The sequence below is a fragment of the Biomphalaria glabrata genome, chromosome 7, assembly GCF_947242115.1.
Source record: "Biomphalaria glabrata chromosome 7, xgBioGlab47.1, whole genome shotgun sequence".
NCBI classification, from domain to species: Eukaryota; Metazoa; Mollusca; class Gastropoda; family Planorbidae; genus Biomphalaria; species Biomphalaria glabrata.
Window position 1 is genome coordinate 25,650,360 of NC_074717.1, and position 17,163 is coordinate 25,667,522.

The following is a 17,163-nucleotide window of genomic DNA, read 5'->3' on the forward strand; positions in this document are numbered from 1 at the left end:
TTTTGCTTAGCTTTTAGCTTTCACAATGTGCTATGATCCTATCACATGTCTGGACCAGTTGTGAAAGGGGGAAGGAAAAAAGGAGTATCGCAAGATTCCTTAAGGGAACTAATTCAACTTATACCACCACGTTTGTCAAGTACAATTTCCCATTAAGAAATATATATATATAGAGAGAGATTTTTAATTATATTCAATATTCATAATTAACAAACATGAGCAGAGCATATCTTTTATGTTAACATAAAAATGTCTTTAAAATTTATTGTTTAATTTTTTAAATTGAAAAACAAAAAAGCAACAAAAACATCAATGAAGAAATGGAAGGAATCAACAACAACAAATGGAAGAAAAAAGTTTTAATGTACTTACAATTTAGAAATAAAACAGACAAATCTTGAAACAAATGGCAAGTGAAGATGATAACTCAGACTGGAAATGGATTCCTCTGCCATGTCTGCTAGATCTGATACACTCACATTCTGAGAAGAGGATATAACAATGCATTTTGTTTCTTTATCCATTAAGTAATTTAGATTTTTATTTTAGATTAAAAAAATATTGACCATATGAAAATAATAGTGATCAGTAACAGAACTGGGAACTAAATGTTTGGTGGGAGACTAATTGTAGTGCTACCTCTACATGACCTACACATTTGTTGTTAGCCTTACAAAAACACATGCATTTGGAATAGAAAGAGACAAGTTCAGCATACATTTTTTATTGTGTAATATAACTGAACTTGAATTTTTTTTAACACAACCAGTATTGATACAACTAGCTGTTGAAATGTAGTCACATAACTAATTATTATTATTATAATTGACAAATACTAAACTTATTTGAATTATAAATGAAGCCAAAATTTTTAAAAATATATATATAGATATATTTTTCCCAAATGAGGATTTTCATTAAACTAAACACTATAATAAGTAGTGCAACAAAGTAAGCCACATACACACAATGGTAGAGGAATATTTTCTAGTTAAGAATAAATTATTAAATCTATTGTGTGCTAATTAAACACAGGACAAGCTTTACATTTCCTACTAGTTCAATCATTGAGCTCACCTTAGCATCAACCTGCATACAAAACTGGCATGTCTTGTTGAGTGATCTACATATGTCTACCACATGTTGGAAATCTGTGGGAACAGAGAGGCCCAGTTTTTGGGCCACAGCCAACATGACAGATCTGTATCTGGAATTGGCAAGAGCCAAGGCCTCATCATAGACAATACTTGGTACTATTAACTTGAGTTTCTCTGGTAACTGTACCTGTAAACAGATTCATAGTATATCTTAATTCATATTCATTTTTAATTCTCTCTGTATATGTATGTGTTTCTATGTGTGTGTGTGTGTGTATGCATATTTCTGTGCGTATGAAAAAAAAGTAACTGTTTCAAATACATTTCAAGTTAAATTAGAGAATATCATAAAACAGTTTAAGACACGACTTCAAATACAGAACAACAACACACTTTCTTGTAAAAAAAAAATGAAAAATCTTATTATAGTTTGTATTATTAAGAAAATAACATTTAACAGGATCTGTCTACAAAGGATCTTTCAAGTCAAATCAAATCCAACAGCTCAGAAAAGGCTGATGATTTTTAAAGTGTGCAACAAAATGCAGAGTTGCAGCATTTCGCCTACAAGGTCGCAGTGTAATGGTTTTCAATGTTGAAGTGGCTATATCCTTAACAGATTGTACAAATAGACTGGTTTAAAACAATGACAGTGTCTGAGAAAAACTGAATTTCAGCAAAGAAAGATATATAGAAAAATGAAAGACATTCATATTAGTTGCAGTAAAAAAAAACAAAAGATGACGAAAAGAAAATTGTATTACATTAGGTATTGACAATGTATGACTAACCATGTCTAAGGGCATCATTGTGAGAAAACTGGTCAGTGTGTGAACCAAACCCATGTAGAGGATACGATGAGTGGAAACTTCAGCCAAACTAGACTCTTTTGGGGTGATTGTATGTTGACGATGATGGTGATAGGTTAAGAGGTCAGTGAAGCAATCCACACAATCAACTAACCTGTCCACCTTGGTAACAAAAAAACAACATTTTATCATTATTTGTTCTTAATTTTTTGTTTGTTTTGTTTTTATCTTATTTTTTTTTTAATTTTGGTGCAGTTTGACTGGTCTCATCTAATTCTAAAGCCTCTTTCATAGGAATGAGATGAAAGCCTGGGCAGTTCTCCCTCTCCTTCTGTGGCTCAGATAATCGGTCAGTGGTACTGTTATCACTAACAGAAAGGACAAAGCAAGTTTTGTGCAGGAGGGGGCTTGTTATTAAAATATATTATTATAATCAAATGAATAAAGAAGAACTAAGCTACCCCAAAAAAGTTATCCCAAAAGATATTTATGCTTAGACTAAACATAATATTTTTACAAAGACCATTTCTATTTAATGCCTAATGTCGCCACTGACCACATCCCGAGAAGTACTCCTATTGTCTGTCCAAATGCCCATATCTAAAGTTGGCATCAACAGGTTCAAGGCTTCCTGGATCAACTCAATCACAGCTACACCTAGCACTTTAGAGGAAGTGTGCATCTTTGGCAAGATCCGCTGCAGCACTGATACACAGAACTGTGGAACAGTCAGTTGATGTTGAATTAGGGATGGCTCATCATCCATGTCAAGCTGGTCATCAGGCTCAGTGTTCACACTAGATGATCTGGGAAATAGAAAGCATATAGAGATCCAAGGAAATACATTGAGGGATTTTCAATAACTACTTTGTTTTATTATCAAACATTTTTACTAAACATTAACATTATGAATTGGGTTCACCATAGAATTTCTTCCTTTTTTTTTCTGACAGACACATACATTTTACTTGACAGTTTTATGAATGCCTTAGCAGAGTATTTTTAAGACTTTTAACTAGACATTTATTTTCCATTGCCAATGTTAAAGTTTTGATAATGTCAATATGATGAGAAAAGTGAACAAATTTAGGAACACCAGCAAATGGCTAAATGTGTGTGTAAGAAAGAGGGACTGTTCCATGAGATGAGCTAAGCAAAGGCATTTCATTCCTAAGGACTAAGAGAATTCACTAGCACGAAAAAAAGTGCCCTGGAAAGTTATAATGTATTTGTTCCACTATTCCTTTGGGGATGGGAAAAATAATATTCCAGATAGACAAGATACACCAACTTTTTTAATGCAGCAAATCACTTTTTTCCATCCTTACAAGGATATATACTTTTATATTTGTGTGCTACCATTTCTTTAGATAAGCAAATTTCACTACTTGTGCTAAGACATTACATAAAAACAATGAAACATAAATAGGGTAAAATCCTATGTTGAAAAATAAAAATGTTTTCATACTGCTGATAATACAGATAATACAGAAAACAACAAATACATAATACATAATAAGGCTTCCTAGTGTGACATCTTTCACATATGGTTAAAAAAAAAAAGTTCCCATTCGGGACCATGCGGTTTATAGGGCATCTGTTTCTCTGGCCCACATATATATATATAAAGTGATAGATTTATAAACAGCAAAAAGTTTTACCTCCCCAAAAATATCTTAAGATTTTTTTTTATATATTTTCTTATGTTAAAAAATATTTCTGTCAAAATTCAAAAACTAAGTTAACTTTTAGAATTGAACAAAAATTTTCCAACTATTTCCACCAAAGTATAAATAACAAATAAGATTTAATTATAGATCCTGAGATGGAGAACCATGACTAACCTACTATCAGAAGGTGTAGTTTCTACATCCTGTCCATCACCTCGATGTCGTTGGTTACCCCAATCAAAGTAGTTTCTTCTCTGTGGGTAAGCACCTCGACTGCTGTCAGTGGAGTGCATTGCAGATGTGTCAGTAGATGATGAGGCATTAAAATCTGTTGTATATAGCACTTAGTTTTTTAAATAATTCTTTAGATATCTTTAGAAATAAAGCAATGAAAAAGAAAAGAAAATGGTCAAAGTAAATATTTCATATAGTTCATCCATTGGGCTCTCAACATTACTTCTTGTATAATTGAACAAAATTCTCCACTCTAATTACAAATCCTAATCACCTTGTTTCAATGTATACATGGACGGATCCTGGAAACTATGTATCCTGACCTGAAGGCTCTTCAAATAACAAGTTAAGGTTTTACAAGCTTGGATCACAATCAGGCAGTCTAGAGGATCTGGGAGAGATGTGATGGACAACAGATTCTGTTAAGAATGAATATACAAGTTACAGCTTTAGGTATAATAAAAAACACAATTATAAACTCTTTTTAAACATGGAGAAATATATTAAAGTATAATACACCTTTTTTTTTTATTTTCATAAAAAATGTCTCAAATAATTTCCATTCATGGGGTATAGAAGGTTTTGATGTTAATTGTTTCTACAATCAAATTAAAAAAAAAAAGAAATGAAACAATTCTTACTTGTCATTAAGTACAAAAAAAAATGTTTTACTCTAGAAATTATGTCCTATTGTCAATTTTCTGTCAGATTGAGTCTCTCATTGTCAATGCTATAAAATTCTTTTTTTTTTTCCCCTGTAAATGTTTTAAATTACTTAAAGCTTAATTTTCAATAATTTTCATTTGCTAAGCATCTTGATCTTTCATTCCCTTACCCAGTATGTGTTTGAAGAAGGTGCCTAAATTTTCTTTTTTTTTTACTATGCTTTTACTGATGTTGGAATCAATGATTTTCTGAAGATTTTCATTGTAAGTGTTTTTCAAGGTATTAATTTAGAATGCTTTGATTAAATATGGATAAATCTCACTGAATTTTTTTTTTCAATCTGATCATAAAATATTTCCTATACCTAGTCTCTAGCTTAAAATAACTTTTGATCTTATAAACAATAATTTGTTTCATATAAAAAGGACATGCTTTTGCATTTAATTCTATGCTAAATATAAAACTTTCTGAAAACAATAAAAAAAAGTTATTGAAATTTAATCATAATATGGTAGGTCTAGCGAATAATTTCATCAGAATGAGGGAAATAATTATGGAGAGTAAGAGTAAAAAGATGAAACAATGTGTGACAAAGAAAAATAAGAATAAAAAGGATATAGTTAAATTGAGAAGCCATTAAATTATTCTTTCAAGGCAAAGCTTACACTGGCAAGGTATCACTTAACTGGAGCTAAAGCTAATTCTGGTCCTATTTCCATGCATTTAGTTATTTTAATTATTTTTAAATGCAAGTCTGTTTCTGTAGCACTATTTACTGTCTCGTGTGTAGATTAAAAGAAAAGAATTCATTAAGGCAATATGGCTACCTTTAGGATTTCTGGCCTCTGTAAGAACAACTCAGCGGGGAAGTCTTGGAAGACAACATCAGCCAGAAACTCACAGGCACCAATCAACATTGTTGGGTCTTTTGTTTGCAAAGTGCTAAGGATGACATACAAAATATTTTCACAGAAGGTAAAAAAAAAAAGAGAGTAGAACCACTTTATGGAATGAAGTGGTTGTAAAATGTATTTTCAAGGGTTTAAATCCAGGTGAAGACTCATTTGTTTACATTTTTTTTTCAAAAGTATAATGTGCTTTATATGAAAAGTTAATAATAATTTACTTTATATAGTGCTGCAATCTGACGGCAAAGAGCTGTTGTGGCACTAGGTCAAAAGGATTAAGTCAAGTAAATAAAGTTTACATAGGAACTTTCTCCAGTTAAAACATATAGCCAAGAAGATACAAGTTTGATGTCTGTAAAAGGTTGGTGATTTTAAAATTAAATTTTCTCAGGATACAGTTAGTGCGCACTGTAAATAAATAATTACTAATTGTCTATTATTTATTACATTTAATTTGAAAATAATGCTAATCAAGTTTTATTTATTCTTTCTTATATTAATTGGACAGCTAAATTGTTATTAAAAGGTCAAAGTTTTATTTCACATAAAGAAGTGTACAACCACACAGGTGGTTATTTCAAATACCAAATAGAAATAACTAGTTGTCAGCCTAGTGGAGTGAAATGTAACAAGACTTAACCAATTGTTGGTACCTTTTAGTTGACTCTATCACTTGCTGGTCTGTCTGTGTCAGAGGTAACCAAGGGAAGGTGGACAGATGAAATAAGCCAAGATCTGAAAAGAATCAAATGTTTGACAAAAAGATATCCTGTCCCCTATAATAACAGAAATAATAATAATAAAATTTATAATAATAACTATAACTATGTTCTTTGATACAATAACCTTAACTCGTATTTTTACCAATGGAATAAGGTGATACTCCTTAAGAGAAACATTTTTTTTGTACATTCAATAAGCTTAAAGGAAAACACTGGAAATTAAGCTTTATTGATTTACAACAATGAAATCTAAAATCTCCAGCAAACCCCATTTGTTTATTTATTTTTTGGTGATCAACAAATTTACTATATATTTAATATAAAAAAATACCCCATATGCAGATTTATAAAATATTGAATAGTATAAAAAATCAAATGTAGAGAGTATACTTCAAATATTTAAAAGTTAGAGGCTAGAGAAGGCCTGTGTTTATTTTAATTTTGCTCAACTCTTTCAGTGCAAATTATTTTGGTAGAAAAAATGGAGTTTTCTGGGATGATCACAAATTTTCAAGGAGGGAAGAGTTACTAAAACTAACAGAACTTTATTATTTTATTAATTAATCTAACATATTTAATTTTATTTTAAAGGAAAATGAATGGGCTACAAAAGTATAATAAATAAAATAAATTATTCAAACAATTTTTGTAAAAATTAATTTTGAACTTACCATGGAAATGGGAAATATATAAAAAAAATTCATTAAAAAAATCAATATACTTAAAGATTTAACCTTTTAATTAAACATTTAATTCATAAATATTTGAAAAATTCACAAAACTATACACATTTTATTAAACTTCAAATATCATAAAAGATGAAAAAAAGCACTAAGAAATTGTATTATTTACATTTTTCGGATCCCGAGAAATAAACTTAAAAGAGGAACCACTAATACAGTGTTGTCTTTTTTTTTTTTTTTAAATTTGTCCTGCAAACAATTTACTACCAAATCACTCTCATATCCGGAAAATTAACAAAAGAGAGAGAAATAAAAAGTTTAACCTAAAAAAGATAAGTGAAAGTGAAAAAAATTTTATATACCAAGTTACTCGCTGAGAGTAATGCTGCACTGACCAGCGCGAGGGAAGTTACTCGCTGAGAGTAACACCGCACTGAAAGAGTTAAATTTTTTTTTTTTCAGTAAACATGAAAAAAGGAAAAATGCTGCACCTTGTGAATCATGATTCCTAAATATGTCAGAACATATCAAGCCACAGTTATTGGCAACCATGTCAACTTGATGACCAGTGCATTGGCCACTTTGCCTTGGTGATGTAGTGAAATAGCTTGGAGTGTCATGTAAGCTCAGTCTGTCCATACTGGCAGTCATGTGTAAACCTGTGCTGTCTGAGCCTCTTGATGCACCCCAGATAGCTAGATTACAAAAAAACAAAAAAAAAAAAAACAACTAATTACAAGTTTTAATTTACAAAAAAAAAAATATTTAACCTTGTGTGCCTTTTCAACTTAAAACTACATTCTCCTTTGACATCTAGCAGTCTACATGATAGAAGATGTAAGCTCAACTTCGGTCTGCATGACAGAACATTATGTTCCAGTGTTTCTAGGTAATGAAGATGTCTATTCAAACTAATGGCCAACCACATTTACATTTTCCATCTAGGTCAGATACCCATTAAGAGCTTAGTGAACTCAAGGGCTTGTCCATTCTTGCCAGCTCAGGTAAAACAACCAATGGATTCGAAAAGGCAACACCTGGCCTTCTTTTGAACTAAACAAAAATAAACAGCTCGAATACTAGATATCACATAAACAAAAATGTGTTTTTAGAAATGTATTTACTCAATAGATTCAACTCACATAAATTTCACATTCTTAAGGTTTGTTTTCTTGAATTTCAAAAATATAATCTTACTTTAATAAAGCATGTTGTTGTACATTCAAATGAATATGATTCTCTAGTGTTGAAGACAAAATAAGAACAAATATTGTCATTTGAAAAAAATAACAACTTTTTTTTTCAACCACTATGATTTCAATGAAACATTTATTTTAACTATGGTTTAACTTATTAATTCAAATAATTAGGGAACACATTAAGCATGTACATTGAATATTGATTAGATATAGAAGTATTAAAGGCAATTCCAAAAATTATTAACAAACTAAATTCCTAAAAGAGCATGACAAGTTCTTAATTACCACTATCAGTTGGTTTATGGTAGATACATTCTGTTGCATGTTCTTCTTCTTTGGTCTCTGGAAGAATCATGATACTTTCCAGAATTTGATCTATAATTGGTCTGTGGGCAGGCTCAATGTCTGAACGAAGCTGAGTTAAAAACTCAATACCACCAATATCTTGGATCAGCTGTGCACCAGAGGAATACTGTAAGAAATATTTTAATAGAATGTTGTAAATTTTGCTCTCAATAATCTAATTAGCATATATATAAATAATGAATTTAATAAAATGGACTGATGAAGCTAAATGTATTTATGTTTTATTTCTTTAAATTGCTTTTGTATAGCACAACTTTCATGCTTTTAGCTCATTGCGCTATGGTCCAATCTCTTTTGTGGGCCAGAGGTGGAGGGGTTAGCTAGGAGATGTTGTCATGCTGCCTTTAAATCAGGTTTCAAACTCAAGCCCCCCAGTAGCCAAGAATTAAGTGCCTCTGAGCCACCCATGCCAATAGTAATATCTAAATATTCCTCTCCAGCATTAACTTCTTCAGCTAAAAGCTGCTGTGTAACCTGAACCATAAAAGGCTGTTCTTCTCATTTGCTCAATACTGCCATACAATGTTTTAGTTATCCTTTGTATGTAGATGTATCAGTTGGGTGGCATAGTTTTCTGTGATTATGAGACATACACTGACTGCTAACATGAAAAACAAGAATGGGAATAGTAGCTGAAAGTGTGCCAAATAAAGAGAACTTTTCAATAAACAATCTTTATCACCAGTCATAACAAAGAGACTGCCCCTAAACACATCGTCTGTATTAAAGGATACTGTCAGACATAAGCAAAAATAATCATAAATTACTTTTTTTAAAAAGTTTTAGAGCCAATCATTGATTTTTCATCAACTATTACAGTCTTTATGAAGCTTTCTGTAAGAACTTGGAGATTTTTAGAGTTAGTCTTTACTAGATTTTTTTATACCAATAGAATAAAAGTAAGAATATAAACTAAGCATATTTTTATGCATCTAGCAAAATGAAACTGTCATCTGTAATGGTATCGTCAATATCAATAATATAGTAAAATGTTAAACAAAAGACGATTTAACTTTTTTTTTTTAAATCATGAAATAATGAACTATGTTACCTGAGACAATCTATTTAACAAGGAAAGAACTTCTGTTTTATGTGTACAGTCTGGGACATTGAACCATTCCAGCAATCGTATATATAGTTGCTTCTCATGAATGATGTCCGCATAGCAAATCAACTTATGATCCAGCTTGGACTGGATGTTCTCCAATGCACGAACCCGAATTTCTTCAAGAGAATGCCCTTCAGAGAAAAATATGTGTGACTTAATAATCTATGAAATAAAATGGTTGAAAGGAGAAAATTCAAGAATTAGATCATTTTAAAAATATATAAATTTCTATGTTTTGCTTTTAAAGCCTCACAAAAATCATGACCATTCAATGTGACCAGCACTACCACAAAAAGATCTGAATTTTAAATTTAATATAAATGTGTAGCAAAACAAAGCTACATATGTGTATGGTAGATAAATTTAATGATATATATATATAGAGAGAGAGTAGAATTAGAGTTAGATCTAGACTGTCTAGAGTCTAGACATAGATGTTGGCTTCGATAGATGAATGGGATTATAAACTACGTTAGGAATTCAAAATTTGCAGATATAAGTAACAAATTCATGTAAAAATGCTTTTGAAACACAAATTTGAAGGTTAATTTTATTAAATCAATAGATTATATTTTGTATTTTCATGTGTCAAAGTAAAAAACTATCTTATCAAAAAGTAGTTTTAAAAATTAGATCTAGATCTTTTCAATCTTCTCTCTTGTAATAATGATAAACATAGCCTAGCCCTAGATCAATGAAATTGTAATACTTTCATAGAGTTAGGCAACTTTTTTTTTTTGAGGGTCTTAAGTTTGTAGCCAAGGAACATTTATGCCAAGTTTTATTAAGATTGGTCAAACGGTTTTGATTTCTATGCTGGACATACATATGCCTTACATTCTACTCTATAGTATAGATATTCACAGATATATATATATCTTTCAAAACAAACTATAAATTCTATGCTTTTACTTAAATTACTAAATCTACATAAATGTATGTTTGAACATTTCATTTTTTATTAAATATCATCCAAATTCTATATATATACTCTAGACCTAGATTTAATTTTAGATCTCGAAGTTAGATCTAGATCTAGATACTAATCTAGTAATGCTAGAAGATAGAAGTCTAGCCCTAACCTTTCTTAAAAATAAGTTTTGTATTAGATTTAATTAGATCTAGACTTTACAAGAAGATAATAGATACTACGGTCTATGCTGCTTCTGCACAGGTACTAGACCAAGATCTAGTGAATCACTAGTGATAGAATGTAACTGTAGGATTCTAATTAATCTAATTATAAATCTAGATTTCTAGATCTAATAGTTAATACTCATTGAAATTGATCTATCATCTAGACTAGATCTATTTATATAGCATAAGAAATGTAACTTCCTGTTTTTGAATTCGACTTATTAATTTTTTAGTTTGAAAGACCAAAATGTTATTGCAAGTGAAAAAAAAAAGGCTGATACCGAGCCGGCAAGCTTTTTTTTTTACTTTGATTTTGCTGGCATGCCAGCTATAGCCGGAGATCTTGCATCCATGATCTAGATCTCTAGTGACTCTAGACTAGAATCATACTCCTCAGCAATGAGGATTTTGCTCTAAATCTAAATCTAGATCATAGTAGATCTAATCAAGATTTAAGATTGAGTGATTTTTTAAATATTTTTTTTTTTAGTTTAAAAAAGTTAAGTAGAGTAAAAAAAACTATTTTCTTCAGCACGGTGCCACACTGTCTGTGCAGTGGACAGAGCTATGATACAGTTATATATATATATAAGTATAGATAGATCCAAATGCATAGGATTACCAGCTCGAGAAAAAAAAGTAACATTTTCATCTAAGCCTCTCCCTATCCCAAGAAGTAAATAGATTGTGTGTCTGACTGATTCGAACAAACTGGTCAGTGTAAGGCTAGTCGAGACTACGTGTAATCGGTCATGACCAGACAACCAAGCGATAGTGTTTATTGTGTGTTGAGTGGCCTGGCGAGAAAATACACACTGCTGTCGTTAGTCAAGCATGTAAATCTACTTTTAATACGCATTTTTTCTTTGCTTACAAAATCCTAGATCTAACTGCATAGACGAAGATATATTTCTTTTATAAGAATGTAAACTTTGCTGTATGGTCTCCTGTTATACAATAAGTCAATAGATTAAAACACATTTGTGACGTCACATAGAAACCCGGTGAAAGTCTGTTTTGGATGCACAGGAAAATTACGTTGGAAAAACATCAATTACTAAGTTATTACTGCAAATAAAAAAAAAAGAATAATATATTCATTATCTGTAAATCAAAACACATATTATATCAAAAATTGTCAAAACTATCGGAGTTTCCTAAGCTAAGTAAAAGTAAGTTACTTACCAAGCTTTCTAAAAAGTCCGTTAAAGTCTACATCTTTTCTCAACTGATCTCCCATTTCACAGTTTGACAATATCTTTTAGGTCTACACCTTAAGAATCTAAACAAAATGTCACGTTATTGGCATTATGTTTTCAAGCTGAAAGAGACTTATATGAAAACACAAAACATGCAGCTACTTGAAATCACTAAGATTCAGCCATACTTGTAAACATTGTTATTGTAAATGTAAAAAAAAGACCGAAAGATAACAAACGAAAAATGAAAATAATGAAACATAAATTTAATTTTATTACAAAAATGTAGATTCTAGTCTATATATTTTAGATTCAAACTTTAATTATTTTTTTATTCAGAAATTTTATTATTTGATATTTTCAAATAATATGGTTTAACACGATGAAGAGTAATGTGTTTTTTTCGTTAAGAATTAGAGATCTGGGTCTAGATTTTGAAGTACATTTTTCAAAGTTTTCGGCTTTTAGATATAATTCATTAATTATTTTTCTTTTCTACGTTGGCACATCATTTCTAACACTTAAACAATATATATAGGGACCTATTAAAGGCTAGTATGTATTTGCGTTTACTGTTCAGACTAAACGAATATTTAGTGATACAAATTTGATATCTGCCAAGATAGCGTGTTATTGTTTTGTTGTGCGTATATGTGTAGGCCTATACAATGCTTATAAAATGTTTGTAAAATGTTTTGTAAAATGTTTTACATGTTTCGGATGTTCCTTCAGAGTTGAAGATAATTACTTTCTAGTCCAAACCTCCCGCAGGACGACGGGGGATGGGAGCGGGCAGGGTTTGAACCCTCGACCATCGATAAATGTGAACGACAGTCCAGCGCGCAAACCGCACGACCAGGCAGCCATCCTGCTTATTTTGTGGGAGTGTTATTTTTGTTTTTGTATTAGGCCCCTCCCCCCTTTTTTTCTCGCCTGACAGGGAATCTGGAAATTTAAACCACTTTTTTTTTTTTTTGAGAAACGTTATTTCAGGCCTGCGATCTTCTTACTGAAAGAAATATTGAGTTGTAGAATGTAGACCAGTGATTCCCAAAGTGCATATGGGAGGCGACCGCAAGCCAAAGGCGATCTTCTTTAGCGAACATAAAGTAGGATGGCGTAACAAAGCATAAGCGCTGCAAAGATCAACTCAGGCGCCATTTCACCCTCTTTGACATAGAAGAAAGTAGCTGGCAGCAGATGGCCTCTGAAACAGACAGTTGGAGAACTCTCACAAAGACTGCTGGACAAATATTTGAGAAAGAAAAACCTTTATTGAAGACGGAAAGAAAACTTAAATAATCCGACAGGGGAAAACGGCTTTGTCTGCACGAGTTGCGGGAAAATATTCAGGTCGCAACTGGGCTTGCATAGTCACGTGAAACACAGCACGCATCCTTAATCTTCCAAATCGAAGACATTGACATAACCAATGCTTTATTTATTTGCCATAATTCTTTGTTGAACGCTAGGTGTGTAATTTAACATCAGGGCAGAGAATATTAAAGAAAAGAACTAGGCTGGTGTTCCCTTGCCCCCCATGCCTATGTGATATTAAATGCACTGTAAATACTTGTTTCATGAAAAAACAAACATGGGAACAAACTATTTACTGTACACGAAAGTAAGTTTATCTGTTCAGACCGTGCATCCCAACAGTCGATCAAACAAAAAATGCAAACGCTGCCGAAACTGCCAATAACTTTACTATACTACTGCAATGAATTGCTTATCGTCGCGTTGGACAAGCCAGCGATCAACGCTAAACTGGCAGTTCTAATATTCTTCTTTACGTTGCAGCTCTTGCATCGTTTTAGGATGAAGACAAAACAAGTTGAACTGAGCATTATTATTGCTTGAAAAGCGAGACGTTATGAAGAATCAATATATGTAATGTTCTGTAATAACTCCCAAATTCCAAAAACAAATCCTCAACAGCACCAATTCAATAACAAGTTTGTCTGCCAGCAGTGTCGTCTTACTCAGGATGCCACCCTTGAAGTGTTTTTCAGCATGGTCACGTTGGTTTTTGATTGTGTCATTAATGTGAATGCTGGTGTGCTGTTGAGCGGCCACTTATGCTAAGATTGATACATTACGGAAACTGGTTGACGGCAATTAAAAGGAAAGCTCTAACCATGGGCGTAGCCAGGCCCCCCCCATCCGAAATGAAATCCCCCCCCCCGCAGGGGGAGGGGGAAAGGAATTTAGTGACTGATTTTTTGCTTTGATTTTGGTTATTTTAGGTGAGATTTTAATACTAAACCATCACTTGCCCCAGCACAGCCAAGGGTTTTTGAGTTTAAAACCCCTACAAGGAGGGTTTGACTTTAAACCCCTACCAGGGGGGTTTGACTTTAAACCCCCCTACCAGGGGTTTTTGTAGTTAAATCCCCCTCTTCTATAAAACAAAACCAAAAAAAATGCAAACGACCATCCCCAAATTCCAAGAGCACAGTCAATTAAGTACTTGATTTTAAAACTCCCTCTAAAATTTACGATAAACCCCCTCTTCAATATAAAAAAAGCAAATTACACACTAAAAATTCCATGAGCGTAGCTAATTAGGTTTTGACTCAGTTTTGAGTTTAAACCCCCCAACAGCGGGGTTTGAAGGTAAAAAATACGTCTTTAATATTAAAAACATACACTCAAAATTCTATGGCTGTAGTCAAAGGGGTTTTGAGTTTCAACTTCCCTCCAGCGGAGTTTGAAGCTGAAAAAAATACATCTTCAATGTAAAAAAAAAAGCAAATTACGCACTCAAAATCAATGAGCGTTGCCAAAAGGGTTTTTTGAGTTTAAACCCCCTTTCAGAGGGGTTTGATGCTAAAAAATACCTCTTCAATATAAAAAAAAAGCAAATTACACACTAAAATTATTTGAGCGTAGCCAAGCCAATTGGGGGTTTTGAGTTTAAACACCTCTCCTACAGAGGATTTTTTTTTAAACCCCTCCAGATGGTTTTGAGTTTAAAATCTCCTTACAGAGCTTTTTGAGGTGGAAAACCTCTATCTTCATATATTATTCTAAAGCAAACTACAGTTTCCAAATTCTATGACTATAGCTAAATGGGGTTTTGAATTAAAAAAAAGAAAAAACAACTCAAGAGATTTTTAAGTTTAAAACCCCCAACAGATGATTTTGACGATAAAACTTCCCTTTTCGATATAAAATCTAAAGCAAACTCAGTCACCTGATTCCAAAAGCGTATTCAAATGAGTTTACACATTTCTACCAGTGGCGGGGCTCCATTAATAAGTTGTAGTGAATAGTCATCTGCCGAAATTGAAAAACACTAAATGTGACTTTTAAAAGATGGCTAAGACAGATTTTAGGAGTCAGTTATAGAGATCGGGTCTAAATCAAGGAAATCCTATGCCGAACTGGGAGTCGACCCCTTAGTAAGATTGTGACAGAGCGTCGCATGAGGTTTGCGGGACATGTTCTCCGACAAAATGAATTACGCGTTATAAGAGTAGCGATGACATGCTAGTACAACTGGGCTCCACACATTTATGGAGGTCCTCAGAGCAAGTGGAAGAGGCTTCAGACATTACCAGTGACAGATTTTTGTAGAAGCAGCTTGACGGCAAATGCGCCTAACGGCGCGGGGGGTGGGGGTGGGGAGCCTAAGTCGGTAAGAAAAGCACATTAGGTTTTTGAAATAAAACTTTTTAATAGCAGGAAAATGCACTGTTAGATGAAGAAAAAATTCCCCCCCCCCGAAAAAAAAATCCTGGTTATGCCCATGGCTCTAACCGCAAGACCACATGTACAAAGATGACTGCACTCTTCACTCTTGTTCAAAGAAACTTTCACATATGTCAAATCAAAAGACAGCTGGCAAGGATTTTTCCTCCAAGACCAAAAAAAAATAAAATAAAAAATAATAATAATAAAAAATAAATTAAAAATTATCATATTCTAGGCCTTTACTAAATTTAATGATAACTATTAATTTTGTGCTAATTAAAACAAATCGTCACGACCAACGTGCTATAGAATATTGAATTGCAAGCCTATAATAAAGCGCACATGGTCGGACGTGAACTACAGGTTAGTCTATTCTAGTTTATTATAATAATATCTTATCATTATTAACTTTATTTCAGTGGAACATGTTAAGTTGCTTTCTAGCAGAAGTTATTTTAATATAAAGGTGTAAACAAACTGGCTAAAATTTGGCAACTCAGAATTCAGAGGGTTGTACGTAAATGGTCAGCCATCAATTCCTGATAAGCCTAGGCTCGTCTACAACAAAAGTACTTCAGTCACCAGTGGAAGATCTACTTTTTCAGTTGCTATTAAGATTTAAATTGATCTGATGGTGCAAAAAATAGCTAGAATTTGGCTCCTCAGAATCCAGGGTATGTGTGTGTGTGTGTGTGCAAGTGCACCACCTTGCACCCTCCCCTGCGGGCGCCCATGAATAGGTCTCTCCTCTCTACATCTGGGTTCTCTATAGGAGACATCTAATGCTCTTCTAACGCTTCCATCAAAGGTGTCTGCACTCCATAATGTGCACACCTTGCAGTTCACTTATGTTTTGCTGGAGACATGATCGAACGAAAGCAGCTGGAATCAGTTGGCCTCTGAAAGAGACAGCTGAAGAGATCAAACGAAGTTCTCAAGGCACACAGTTGAGGCCCAAGGAAAAGCCATTGCTTACGTCAGGCGCAGACGAAAATAGAGTTTACATAGACTCCTACGGACAAAGGCTGTTTCTGAATTAAATGTGGTAAAATATGCAGGCCATGGGCGTAGCCAGAATTTTTTCGTGGGGGGGGGGAGGGTTGGGAATTTTAAAAATATGTGTGTGTGTCTTTGTACGTAATTAATTCATTCTTTCTGAGGATGTTTATTTTACCCTAGAATAATGTTCCTGGAGTTAGTGGAAAGACTGAAGACAAACTTGTGGGCCCTTAGGGGTTAGCCTTAATTGTCATAGGCCCGGGTTCATTGAACGCCTTCGCGCCATGGATGCTAGTCATTGCTACGCCACTGGTGAAATGGTAATTAAAATAAGATTTATAACTCACTACAAATTTAGTTCTAATACACGCCCTTTCTATCTCACGTCTGACAATAGATAACCTTCTCTTCAACGTTCACACGTCCTATTATTCACTTTGATGGACATCTAGATCTAGATTCTAGGGGCAAGCAATAGTTTCAAGTTACACCAACAAACTCTTCAGCCTACAAAAACATTTCTCAACTTTTTTCCTGGTTACATCAAAAGCACGCATTTACATTTTATAACACATGTGAATATTGTGAACCAATTGTAGGGATCGAATTAATGTTGAATAGAATCTAGATCTAGTCGCCTGTGAACTAGTTGTCGGGTTTCCCTATTTAC

The 17,163-nt window shown here is 33.0% G+C and overlaps 1 protein-coding gene across 3 annotated transcripts in view; it reads right to left on the reverse strand.

The window, feature by feature from the left end:
- LOC106052869 (rotatin-like) overlaps positions 1 to 17,147 on the reverse strand; it is a 39,513-nt gene extending 22,366 nt beyond the window's left edge. The window contains exons 1-13 of one of the 3 annotated variants that reach the window (XM_056035213.1): positions 17,055 to 17,147; positions 11,785 to 11,881; positions 9,406 to 9,593; positions 8,274 to 8,460; positions 7,281 to 7,484; positions 6,038 to 6,119; positions 5,304 to 5,418; positions 4,085 to 4,229; positions 3,751 to 3,904; positions 2,463 to 2,712; positions 1,889 to 2,068; positions 1,078 to 1,284; positions 373 to 482 (exon numbers count right to left, since the gene is read on the reverse strand). In XM_056035213.1, coding sequence (XP_055891188.1) covers positions 373 to 482; positions 1,078 to 1,284; positions 1,889 to 2,068; positions 2,463 to 2,712; positions 3,751 to 3,904; positions 4,085 to 4,229; positions 5,304 to 5,418; positions 6,038 to 6,119; positions 7,281 to 7,484; positions 8,274 to 8,460; positions 9,406 to 9,593; positions 11,785 to 11,839 — 1,877 coding nt within the window. In that variant the 5' untranslated portion in view covers positions 11,840 to 11,881; positions 17,055 to 17,147. Of the gene's footprint in view, positions 1 to 372; positions 483 to 1,077; positions 1,285 to 1,888; positions 2,069 to 2,462; positions 2,713 to 3,750; positions 3,905 to 4,084; positions 4,230 to 5,303; positions 5,419 to 6,037; positions 6,120 to 7,280; positions 7,485 to 8,273; positions 8,461 to 9,405; positions 9,594 to 11,784; positions 11,995 to 16,840; positions 17,016 to 17,054 lie in introns of those variants that run through there. The other 2 variants (XM_056035212.1, XM_013208329.2) reach the window with 2 other exon arrangements.
- Between the last annotated feature and the right edge of the window lie 16 nt (positions 17,148 to 17,163).